The sequence below is a fragment of the Carcharhinus amblyrhynchos genome, chromosome 11 (assembly GCF_965287045.1).
Source record: "Carcharhinus amblyrhynchos chromosome 11, sCarAmb.v2.hapA, whole genome shotgun sequence".
In the NCBI taxonomy this organism is placed as follows: domain Eukaryota; kingdom Metazoa; phylum Chordata; class Chondrichthyes; order Carcharhiniformes; family Carcharhinidae; genus Carcharhinus; species Carcharhinus amblyrhynchos.
The window spans coordinates 54167794-54180600 of NC_137334.1; the positions used below are offsets into that span (position 1 = coordinate 54167794).

Here is a 12807-nt window from a genome sequence, read left to right on the forward strand (position 1 = left end):
ACTGCAATGAAATTACTGTGACATTCCCCTGCTAAAGAGCATGATGTCAAAAACAAGATCTAGAGCAAAAGTGATGGAATCATAGGATCATAATCCTACAGTGCGTAAGGAGGCCATTCAGCCCATCGAGTCTGCACTGATCACAATCCCATCCAGGCCCTATCCCCATAACCCCATATGTTTACCCAGCTAGTCCCCAAAACTAAGGGGCAATTTAGCATGGCCAATCCACCTAACCCACACATCTTTGGAAGTGGGAGGAAACCAGAGCACCCAGAGGAAAACCATGCAGACACAGGGAGAATGTGCAAACTCCACACAGATTGTGACTCAACCCGGGAACTGGACCCAGGACCCTGGTGCTGTGAGGCAGCAGTGCTAACCACTGTGCCACCCAAATGCAGCTTTCTGGAGATGCTGGGGATTGAGCCCGGGACATTGCACATGCAAAGCACGTGCTCTACCACTGAGTTACATCCCCAAGCCAAACTTAAACCTATTCTGACAGCAGTGGGATTCAAACCCATGCCTCTGCAGAGACTGGAACCTTAAGTCAGTGCCTTTGACTGCTCGGTCAATTTGGCATTGGCCAGAGATGGAGATGGCTCCATACTTGTACCCTTTAGTGCATGTTGGTATATACTTACAAGTAGTTAATAAACATTTGGTATTAACATGCAGGAGACTATGAAGACTTCCTTAATGCACATGTTCTGCAGCTATCACCATTACAACAGGCTGACTTAGAGGTCCATATACAATTCTTCAGAGAAAGTCCTCCCAACTTACTCTTCAACAAAACCTGAGTGCCCTTATGAGTATTAGATTCAAGGTTGGCCACGCTAAATTAACCATTTGGGAGAATCGCCCCCAATGTATTTAAAGTGAACTTGGTTCAAATAAGAATTTTCACCAGAAAAGATCCTTGATCTTCTTCAAATAATGTCATAAGATCAACAGGAATACAGAATCTCAGTTTGTGTAGCATCCAAAAGCCACCAGTATTTGCACTGAAGTGCCACCTGGGGTTATTGTGCTGAAGTCCATGGTGGGATTTGAATGCAAAATCTAAGGTTTCAAAGGCAAGAATGAGCCAAACTGATAAAATATAAATACTCCCTTTATTAGAGAACTGGTTTTCCATAATGGTGTACATGCTTCAAATGAGTGGAAAAGCATATTAAAGTTGGAGTTCACACAAATCATCTGTTACTGGGGAGGTCTTGAATCAACCTCAGTACATGACAGAGAACAAAGAAAAGTACAGCACAGGAACAAGCCCTTCTGCCCTTCAAGCCCATGCCGATCATGATGCCCGAACTAAACTAAAATAAACCTTCTGCCCCTACTTGGTCCATATCCCTCAATTCCTTCCCTGTTCATATACCCATCCAGATGCTTCATAAATGTTGCTAACGTGCCTGCTTCCACCGTCTCCTCTGGCAATGTGTTCTAGGCACCCACCACACTCAATGTGAAAAACTTCCCCTGCACATCTCCCTTAAACTTCCTGCCTCTCACCTTGAACCTGTGCCTCCTCTTAATCATAGAAACCCTACAGTGCAGAAGGAGGCCATTCGGCCCATCAAGTTTGCACGGATAACAATGCTCTATTCCCGTAACCTAGCGGTAATTTACCAAAATTCGCTGGACTCTGGGGTGGTTCCTGCAGATCTGAAAACAGCAAATGTGACGCCGCTGTTTAAAAAAGGAGATAGACAAAAGGTAGGTTGGTTTAACTTCTGTAGTAGGGAAAACGCTTGAATCTATCAAGGAAGAAATAGCAAGACAGCTGGATGTAAATTGTCCCATTGGTAAGACACAGCATGGGTTCATAAAGGGCAGGTCATGTTTGACTAATTTGGTGGAATTCTTTGAAAACATTGCATGTGCGGTGGACAATGGGGAATTTGTGGATGTGGTGTATCTGGATTTTCAGAAGGCATTCAACAAGGTGCTGCACCAAAGACGGCTACATGAGACAAAGGTGCACAGTGTTATCGATAATGTATTAGTATGGATAGAGTATTGATTAACTAACAGAAATCAAAGAGTGGGAGTAAATGGGTGTTTTTCTGGTTGGCAGTGACTGGTGGTGTGCCTCAGGGATCAGTGTTGCAACCACAACTGTTTATGATTTACATCGATGAGTTGGGGACCAAGTGTAGTGTGTCAAAATTCACAGATGACACGAAGATGGGTGGAAGGGCAAAGTGTGCAGAGGATGCTGAAAGTCTGCAAATGGGTATAGATAATCTAAGTGAGTGGGCAAGGGTCTGGCAGACAGAGGACAGTGTTGGTAAATATGACGTCATCCATTTTGGTAAAAATAACAGCAAAATGGACTATTATTTAAATGGTAAAAAATTGCATCATGCTACTTTGCAGAGGGACCTGGATGTCCTTGTGCAGGAATCTCAAGGAGTTGGTTTGCAAGTGCAGCAGGTAACTAAGAAGGCAAATGGAAATTTGTCCTTCATTGCTAGAGGGATGGAGTTTAAAAACAGTGAGGTTATGTTGCAGCTACATAAGGTGCCGGTGAGGCCACACCAGGAGTACTGTGTACAGTTTTGGTTTCTTTACTTGAGAAAGGATATATTGGTACTGGAGGGCATGCAGAGGAGATTCACTAGGTTGATTCCAGAGTTGAGGGTTGGCTTATGGAGGAGAGACTGAGTAGACTGGGGCTATACTGATTGGAATTCAGAAGAATGAGGGGAGATCTTATAGAAACATAAGATTATGAAGGGAGTAGATAATATAGAAGCAAGGAAGTGGTTTCCACTGGCGGGTGCAACTAGAACTAGGGGACATAGCCTCAAAATAAGGGGAAGCAGATTTAGGACTGAGTTGAAGAGGAACTTCTTCACACAAGAGATTGTGAATCTATGGAATTCCAGTGAAGCAGTCCAGCCTATCTCATTAAATGTTTAAGGCAAGGATAGATAAATTTTTGAACAGTAAAGGAATTAAGAGTTATGTGAGTGGGTGGGTAAGTGGAGCTGAATTCACAAAAAGATCAGCCATGATCTTATTGAATGGTGGAGCAGCTGAGGGCCTACCCCTGCTTCTAGTTCTTATGAATTTCACATTTAAGTTCCTTCCTACTTTCATGGCACTCCTCAAGGGCTTCATCGGTTTTTAATTGCCTAAATCTATTGTATGCTACTTCTATCCTTTTGACTAAGCTTACAATTTCCCTTGTGATCAATGATATCAGAATCCTGCCAGCTCTATCCTCCATTTTTGCAGTAACATGCCTGTCCTGCACTTCAATCAACTGACTTAAAAGTTTCCCACATGCCAGATATGTATTTACCCCCAAATAGCTGCTCCTAATCCATATTCCCCAGTTCCTCTCTAATTTAGATGTAATTGGCCCTCTTCCAATTAAGCACCCTCACCCAAGGGCTACTTTTGTCCTTATCCATGACTACCCAAAATCTTACAGAATTATGGCCACTAAGCCCAAAATGATTCCCCAACTAAATCATCGATCACCTGACCCAGCTCATTCCCCAGTACCTAGTCTAAGATGGCCCCCTCCTTGGTTGGAATGTCAACATCAAAATGCCCTCCTGGATAGATCTGACAAATTTCTCCCCATCCGAGCCCCTGGCTGTAAGGGAGTCCCAGTCAATATGAGGGAAGTTAAAGTCATCCACCACAACTATCCTGCTTTATTCACACCTTTCTAGTATCTGGCTGCACATTTGCCCCTCTAACTCCTGTGGGTTGTTGGGAGGTCTATGGTACACTCGCAACATTGATTTCACCCTTCCTATTCCTGAGCTCCACCCATAATCATAGAATTATAGAATCCCTACAGTGCAGAAAGAGGCCATTCAGCCCATTGAGTCTGCACTGACAACAATCCCACCCAGGCTCTATCCCTGCATCCCCACATATTTACCCTGCTAATCTCTCTGCCACTAAGGATAATTTAGCATGGCCAATCCACCTTACCTGCACATCTTTGGACTGTGGGAGAAAACCAGAGCAACTGAAGGAAACCCATGCAGACATGGGGAGAACGTGCAAACTCCACACAATGACCCGAGGCCAGAATCAAGCCCAGGTCCCTGGCACTGAGGCAGCAGTGCTAACCACTGTGCCTGCAGTGTGTCCTTCCTCAACAATGCTGATGTGCTCCTGAATCAGCAATGCAACTCCCCCACCTCTTCTTTCCCCTTCTGTCCCATTTAAAATAATGTATCCCGGAATGTTAAGATGCCAGTCTTGTCCCTTCTTTAACAAAGTAATTGCAATATCACAATTCCATGCAGTAATTCAGGCTCTCCGTTCATCTGTTTTACCTGTTATACTTCTAGCATTGAAGCAAATACGCTCCAGACTTCCAGTCCCACCAGGCCCCACGACTTCCCTAATCCTGCACTTATTCTGCACTATGTTTATCTCAGTCTCACTTTCTTCCCCAGCCCCTACGCTTATTGGCCTGCTGTTTGGGTGGCATGATGGCACAGTGGTTAGCACTGTTGCCTCACAGCTCCAGGGACCTGGGTTTGATTCTCACCTTGAGCCATTGTCCTTGTGGAGTTTGCACATTCTCCCCATGTCTGTGTGGGTCTCCTCTTGGTGCTCTAGTTTCCTCCCACAATCCAAAGATATGCAAGTTAGGTGCATTGGCTATGCTAAATTGCTGCTTCATGCCCCAGGATGTGTAGATCAGAGGGAATAGGAGGATAAATTTGTGGGGTTACAGCAATAAGGCCTGGGTGGGGTTGTTGTCAGTGCAGACCCGAAGTGCTGAATGGCCTCTTTCTGCACTGTAGCGATTCTATGATTCCAGTCCCCATGCCCCTGCCACACAAGTTGACCTCAATACATTAATATTTTAGCAACAAGAAGAATAAAAGTTGTTAATCTGCATTTCAGGAACCTGTTCCCCAACTCATCTATTCTACATTAATTCTACTAAATTTGTGAAAAACCTCTGTAGATGACACAAAGAATGTATTCGGCAATCTAACAAGGTTCAAATTCAGATAGGTTAATTTGTGTGGTCTGCAGCTAGCCTGGCCAAAGAGTCTGCTATTGCACAGGTACATTTCCTCCCACAAACCTGAAACATACCTCACACTAAGGAACAGAAGCAAGAGTGGACCACTTGGATCCTTTGAGCCTGCTCTGCCATTCAATTTAATCGCTAACTGATTTTCTGCCTCAACTTCAGCTTCACTCTAAAACCTACCCATTATTGATTTTAATAAACTGCTATCAAGCTGATTTTTGAGGTGAGGGATCAGGGAAGCAGAAACAGATTTGCAAACTACATTTGGGAAAATCTTACCAGACCTTACAGCCAAAGAAATAATGAGCTCAAGTTTCATTCTATCAAGTTTCAGGATCAGAACAAGTTCAGATTCACAGTACAGGAGCCTTGTCTGATTTAAATTTAGAAGCTAAGAAAGGTTCAGTGAAGGCTGTTGAACAGAAGCATTTGACAAACACATTTCTGTCAAATTAAACTTGAGCCCCAGCAATTAAAAAGAGAGAAGCTAGGCACATGCTTGTAGTAACTTCTCAGTTAACAATTACTTGCAAAGCGTAAATAAAAGGAAGCGACTGTGAGCAACATTGACACCAGCGCTGGAATCGACAATACCATCCCTGTCTCAGCAGACGACCATAGACCCGCAATATTAGGACGAGATCAGTTCAAACATCAAATTCGCATTAGAAATAAAAAATGCCACTGACATTTAGATCAGGGGTTTGATCGCGCTGAGCTAGAGGAAAGATATTCACACAATGACAGCATCTTACCGGTAGTTAGTTGAATACAGCTGAGAATTATAGTCCAGGGCACACACCTCAGTCTGGCCATTGTGGCACATCAAAGCCCTGCTACTTGGAAATGACTTTTTAGTTAGTGCAGAGGTGCTGTTCACTTCACTTTGCAGCGCTCGCTCTAAAAGGAGCACTCGTGCTCTGCCTCCCAGGTGAGCAGACACCTTGTTGCATGTGGAGTGGGACAGGGCAGGGATGTTTCTGCAGTTTCAACCCGGCGACCCAGGCTATTCGCTTGCCGGAAGATTGAGTGTGGCGCAGTCAGCTTCGCCAATGGAAACAATAAAGGTCATGTAGGGTTTGATTGTGTGTGTTTGCAGGGAAAGGTGCTGGCTGCTGTTACCATGCAACCCTGTCAAGGCTCATCTTATTTTCGTTTTTTTTGTAAATCCAGTACAGATCCATCACGTAATTAGTGTCACAAAGTATTCCACATAGACACGTGGCCACATCTCTCTATGATGTAGAGATGCCGGCGTTGGACTGGGGTAAACACTGTAAGAAGCCTGACAACACCAGGTTTAAGTCCAACCGATTTATTTGATAGCTTGTGAGTTTACTATCAAATAAATCGGTTGGACTTAAACCTGGTGTTGACAGACTTCTTACCACATCTCTCTATAGCATCTTCTAACACTTCAACAAGCAGCAGTCTAATTGATTCAACATGAACCAGTAGGACAAATGCCAGAGTAAAACGAGTAAGTTACGGAATACGGACCGGTTAAGTCCACAGATTTGTTCCCAAAGTCACAGCTGCTGAACTGGCAAGCTGCAAGTGACTAAATAAATCACACAAAATACATCTGAGAACCTGCTTTGAGCCAATATCTTGATTAGTCAGATAGTGGTAAATATGCTCAGATGATAGAATTTTATTTTAAAATGTTTTATGCACGATTAAAAACGATCGTACAAAATTTTACATGGAATTGTTTTAATGGTTCAAACGCCTGGAAAACATCACAGTGGATAGGATGACCTTTCTGTTTGGAGCCTTCGATGCAATTTGGACCAGATCTGGAACTTCAATTTTTTACCCATTAAATTGTAGCATCTTTTGTGATATTGTTTCACATGCCATTGGTTAAAACATTAGCATTTCCTAATAGAACAGTACAGGAACAGAGCCTTCAGCCCATGATGTTGTGCTGAATGTGATGCTAAATTAAACTAATCCCTTCTGCCCACCCTTGTACCATATCCCTTTATTCCTTGCATGTGCTTAAAAGCCCATTAAATGTCCCCAAGTTATCTGCCTCCACCACCACCACTGGCAGCCTGTCTTTGTGTAAAAGATTTACCCCTCACATTTCCTTTGAACTTTCCCCCTCTCACCTTATGTGCAAGCCCCCAAATATTAGACATTCAACTCTGGGAAAAAGATTCTGACCGTCAATCCCATCTCTCCATCTCACCAAGATGCACCAGAGAAAGCATTCTTTCTAGTTGTATCACAGCTTGGTATGGCTCCTACTCTGCCCAAGATCGCAGGAAACTACAAATGGTTGTGAATGAAGCCCAGTCCATCATGCAAACCAGCTTCCCATTCATTGGCACTGTTCCCTCTGCCTCAGAAGCCAGCATAATCAAGGACCCCTCACACCTAGGACATACTCTCTTCCACCTTTTTCCACTGGGGAAAAAGATACAGAAGTCTAAGGACATGTACCAACTGACCCAAGAACAGCTTTATCCCGACTGTCATCAGACTTTTGAATGAACCTGCTTGCATTAAGTTGGTCTTTCTTTGCACCCCAGCTATGACTGTAACACTACATTCTACACTCTCTCATTTCCTTCTCTAACAATGGTATGCTTTGTCTGTATAAGCGCACAAGAAACAATACTTTTCACAGCATACTAAAACATGTGGCAACAATAAATCAAATCAAACCTAACTGTGCCTCTCATAATTTTATAGACTTGTCAGGTTTCCCCTCAGCCTCCACCACTCAAGAGAAAACAGTCCTAGTTTGTCCAGCCTCTCCTTTCTGTAATGTGTTGGCCAGAATGGAACTCAATACTCTTAACTGCAGCCGAACCAAAGTTTTATAAAGCTACAATATGACATCCTGACTCATACTCAATTCCCTGACCGATAAGGCAAGCACGCCAAACACCTCCTTTACCACCCTATCTACTTGTGTGACCACTTTCACGGAGCTATGGACTTGAACCCCAAGATCGCTATGTACATCAATGCTGTTCAGTGTCCTGCCATTAACTGTAGATTTACTCTTAACATTTGATCTCCCAAAATGCAGCACCTCACACTTGATCAGATTAAACGCCACCTGCCATTTCTCCACCCAGATCTGCAATTGATCTATAGCCCACTGTACCCTTTGACAACCTTCTTCCATCTATCTTTGTGTCATCTGCTAGCATACTAACGCACCCACCCATGTAGACAACATTCACTGCTTTACTCTCATCAATCCACCACTATCATCTTCTCGAAAAAAAAATCAATCAAGTTAGTAAGACATGACCTTCCCCACACAAAGCCGCGCTGACTTTTCCTAATTAGGCCATGCTTTTCCAAATGTGTGTGAATCCTATCCAATAGCTTCCCAACCACCGATGTGAGACTCACCAGTCTATAATTTCCTGGATTAGCCCTTTTTCCTTTCTTGAACTGAGGAACTATATTAACTACTCACCAGTCTTCTGGGATGAATGGATAGTCACATAAGTCCATTCTTCAACATGTAAGCTCATTTCATCTTCCTATTCTCCAACTTGTTTCCTGTTCTTCCGACTCATTTCACTCATTTTTCCTCTCCTTCCAAGCCTACCTTCAATCTACTGATTATGCCAAATCTCCTATCCCAATTTGATTTTCTTAGTCTCCGATCCTCTCTTTCCTTGGCCATCAACGGTCCTCCACACAGACATGTTCCTATCTACTAACCATTGTTAGTAAAGCAAACCTGCTTTTGGAACACAGTTACTTTGGTCTCTGCAAATTGTATACAGGATCTCCTACCTAAGGGATTAAGGATCCTGAATCACTAATATTAATAGTGGCTTCTCTTCCCTCTGTGAGGCCCTTCTAAGAAACCCATGCCCAGCAGCAAATGGCAACTGCAGAAAGAGTGCTTTACACATTTTCCAGTCTTTCCTCAACTCTATGGAAATATAGTTGCTTACCCAGTCAGCTAATAGTACAGGCAGCAATTTTGGAAGTCCATGCATCAAGTGTTAAATACTGAGCAGCAAACAGGGTCACTCACACAATTTAGTGGCACTTAAGCAAGCATAATTGCATGAGTAGTTGGACTCCAGGAATGTCAGTTGAAAGGTCCCAGCTGCAATGAATGACTGATTAGTGATATATCTTTGCATTAGCCTTGTTAACATACCACCTCCAGAACTAGAATTAAGCAGGACTATCAGATGTTAATCACATCTGTTGCTTTCTGCAGGATTTGGCAAAACAGAGACATGGAGGGCATTCACTGCTAGTGTTAGTGAAAGTTACAGCAGTCCTCAATTTTTACACCAGTGACTCCTTCCAGGGCTCCACTTTTCAGGTGGGGACTAGAGGAACACAGTATAAGGAGCCATAAAAAGCATGTAATTAGTGAGAGTTTATTCATAGAGGTGAACATGTTGTATAAGTGCTTAACACTCATGCTCACCTTGTGCAACTACTGCTTAACCTTTCTAACCCTGCTGCTAGACCTTGGTGCATTCCCAGCAGAGAAGGGGACAGCACACTGTCTTCCAAGTCCTGTTATCTGTGATGGTCTTGGGGGGGGGGACTGAGTCCACTGTTCTGTTTCCAGGATACTGCTGTGGGGCAGTGCCACCCTGTTTGGCCTATGAAGCTGAAGTAGTGGCAGAACGTGAGGATTTTGAGAGGCTGCACGTTCCTGGACTCACCTGGGTGGATAGTTCCGAGGTGTGCACCAGCTGATCCTCCTCCCAGTGGTGCCCTGGCTTCCTCTTTGGAATAGCAGGGTGATAGAGTGAACTGAAGAAGCCCCACCATCCCCTGGGGTTGGCACTTATAGATCGTAGCAAATGCCTGCACCATACAGTACATATCCCTGCAGCAAAACTCTTGCACCCAGGCCACCACAGCAGATACCACCCTCACCATGTTGACCTCATTACATTTGAATGTCAGCACAATCACCATGTACCAGACATCTCTCCCTGATTTTCCTGAATTTGCCTTTGAAGCTTCAGCCATGGAGGTATGACTGAGCGTAGGGGCTAATCATTAGCCTGGGATTCAGCCAATTCCTGGCTTTCAGCGATCCTCTGAGTTCCGGCACCTTGAGCTGTCCCTACCTCTGCTTGCTGAGGATCTGAAAATGTGATGTGCTCACTAGATTTGTGACTGCAAAACTACCCTAGAACTAGGTCCCACCAAGGTGTATGTCTCTGTGCTGATTGAGGGTGTGGATGAGTGCTGTGAATAATGATTAGCACCTCACAGTGCCAACGTTCAACTCTGGCAGTGGGTGACTGTCTGTCTGATATTTTGCATGTGCTCCCAGTCTCATTTTAATAGAATTAGTGAACCTGGGGGCACAATCATCTGGGCTCACCTGCCTTGATGTGGAGATGCCGGCATTGGACTGGGGTAAAACAGAAAGAAATCCCGCAACACCAGCTTAAAGTCCAACAAGTTCATTTGCAGCAAAAACCACAAGCTTTCGGAACAGGCTTCCCTTCATCAGGTGTCTGTGATCAGAACTCCCAGCCATCTGACGAAGGGACAGCCTGTTCTGAAAGCTTGCGGCTTTTGCTACAAATAAACTTGTTGGACTTTGAGCTGGGTGTTGTGAGATTTCTTTCTGTCTCACTTGTCTTAGCAGCCTCGCTGGCATAAGTCCTCACCAGCAAGGATCACGTGTGGTCCCCATCAATCAGGACCTATTGTGATGCCCTCGCCAGTAGGACTGGAGGCCATTGAGACCCCCTGTGAGGCTGGGCCCATGGTGGGGGGTGGGGGAGGGAGGCCAGCAGCCGCGAGGGGGTGGTGAGGGGTAGAAGGCTAGCAACCATGGAGCGGGAGGCCCGATGACAGCAGGGAGCAAGGAGAGAGCACTGATGACAGTGAGGGTCGGGGGGGGCGGAGGGGGGGAGAGAAGTAGGGTGAGGGGGAAAGAAGGGTAGGGGGGAAGGAACGCTACCCTCATACCTCTTTGGTGGTGGTGGCAGTGGGCTCACAGCAGAGCTTGTGGTGATAATTCTGTGATCGTTCATGTCCAGGATGGTGGGGAAACATGTTTAAATGTCATCTTTAAAGAACATCCTGATCTCTGTGGCGCCAGCTCTATCAGGTCCCATCCTGCCAGAGTGATGGTGGAAACCACACCCCCAGATTTTTTGTGCACCAGAAAAACTTACGTGTGTGTTAATCTCCAGAAATACACACTTTCAGTCAGATCCTGACACATTGCCTTTTGTTTTTAAATTCTGTCCAACATCTCACTGAAGCAACGAACATGAGAAATGCAGGTCCGGTAATTAGGTTAACCAGGAATAGTTACTGAGTTTGAGAATGGTACAAGGAAGAGAGAGATTTTTGCAAGAAAAGTTGATATTGAAGGCTTGTTTCGGCATGTCTGTTCCAGTACAGCTACAACACTGGCATCTCCTGGCAATTATGTTCGATACACAAAAAGCAGAACAAATCCAAACCAGCTGATTACTGATTGTCCATTAAGGTAAGGTAATGGGAGGGGATTTCAACAGCGCTATCAAGTGGCACTTGCTTAACAATAATCTGTCCACTGATGCTCAGTCTGGGTTTCACCAGCTCCTGACCTTATTACACCCTTCGTTCAAACATGGATCAAAGAGCTGAACTCCAGAGGTGAGCCAAGTGTGACTGCCTGTGACATCAAGGCAGTATTTGACTTGATGTGGGATCAAGATGCCCTAGCAAAACTGGAGTCAATGTGAATCAGGGGGAAAACTCTCCACTGGTTGGAATCATATTTAGCACAAAGGAAAATGCATGTGGTTGTTAGGAGATCAATCATTTAAGTTCCAGAACAGCACTGCAGGAGTTCCTCAGGGTAGTGCCTTAGATCCAACCACCTTCAACTGCTTCAATGACCTTCCTTCCATCATAAAGAAGTGGGAATGTTCACTGATGAATGCACAACATTCAGCACCATTCATGACTCCTCAGATATGTCCAAATGCAGCAGGTGGCAAATAACATTCATGTCATAGTGTCAGGCAATGCCCATCTCAAACAAGAGAGAACCTAACCAACACCTCTTGACATTCAATGGCATCACTGAATCCTCACTATCAACATCCTGGGGGTTACCAATGACCAGAAACTGAACTGGAAATACTGTGATGACCAGCACAAATCAAAGGCTAGAAACCCTGCAGTGAGCAACTCACCTTCTCACTCCCCAGAATTTGTCTACCATCTACAAGGCACAAGCCAAGAGTGCAACGGAATACTCTTCACTTGCCTGGATGAATGCAGTTCTAACATACAAAGTGATTCCTTGAGGGCATCCCAATCACAAACATTCACTCCCTCCACCACTGACACACAGTGACAGGCATATATACTATCTGCAAGATGTATTGTAGGAACTCATCAAGGCTCTTTAGAGAGTACCTTGCAAACGAACTATAATCTGAAAGGACAAGGACAGCAAGCACATGGGAACATCACTACCTAAAAGTTCCCTTCCAAGCCTTTCACCATCCTGACTTGGAAATATATCAGCATTCGTAGAATCATAGAAATCCTACAGTGCAGAAGAAGGCCATTTGGCCCATCGAGTCTGCACTGACAAGAATCCCACCTTGGCCTTACCCCCACTACCTCATACATCCCTCTAACCTACACATCCCAGGATACCACGGAGCAATTTAGCATGGCCAATCAACCTCACCCACACAACTTTGGAGTTCCTTCGCTATTGCTGGTTAAAATCCTGGAATTCCCTCCCCAACGGCACTGTGAGTGTACCTTCACCTCAGGGTTTGCAGTGGTCCCGG

At 44.7% G+C, this 12807-nt stretch overlaps 1 protein-coding gene across 1 annotated transcript in view; it reads right to left on the reverse strand.

Annotated features, from left to right (window-relative positions):
- LOC145350206 (TGF-beta receptor type-1-like) overlaps positions 1-10015 on the reverse strand; it is a 58331-nt gene extending 48316 nt beyond the window's left edge. Inside the window, exon 1 of the mRNA XM_080199269.1 lies at positions 9703-10015. Within this exon, the coding sequence (XP_080055395.1) occupies positions 9703-10015 (313 nt within the window). The remainder of the gene's footprint in view (positions 1-9702) is intronic.
- Between the last annotated feature and the right edge of the window lie 2792 nt (positions 10016-12807).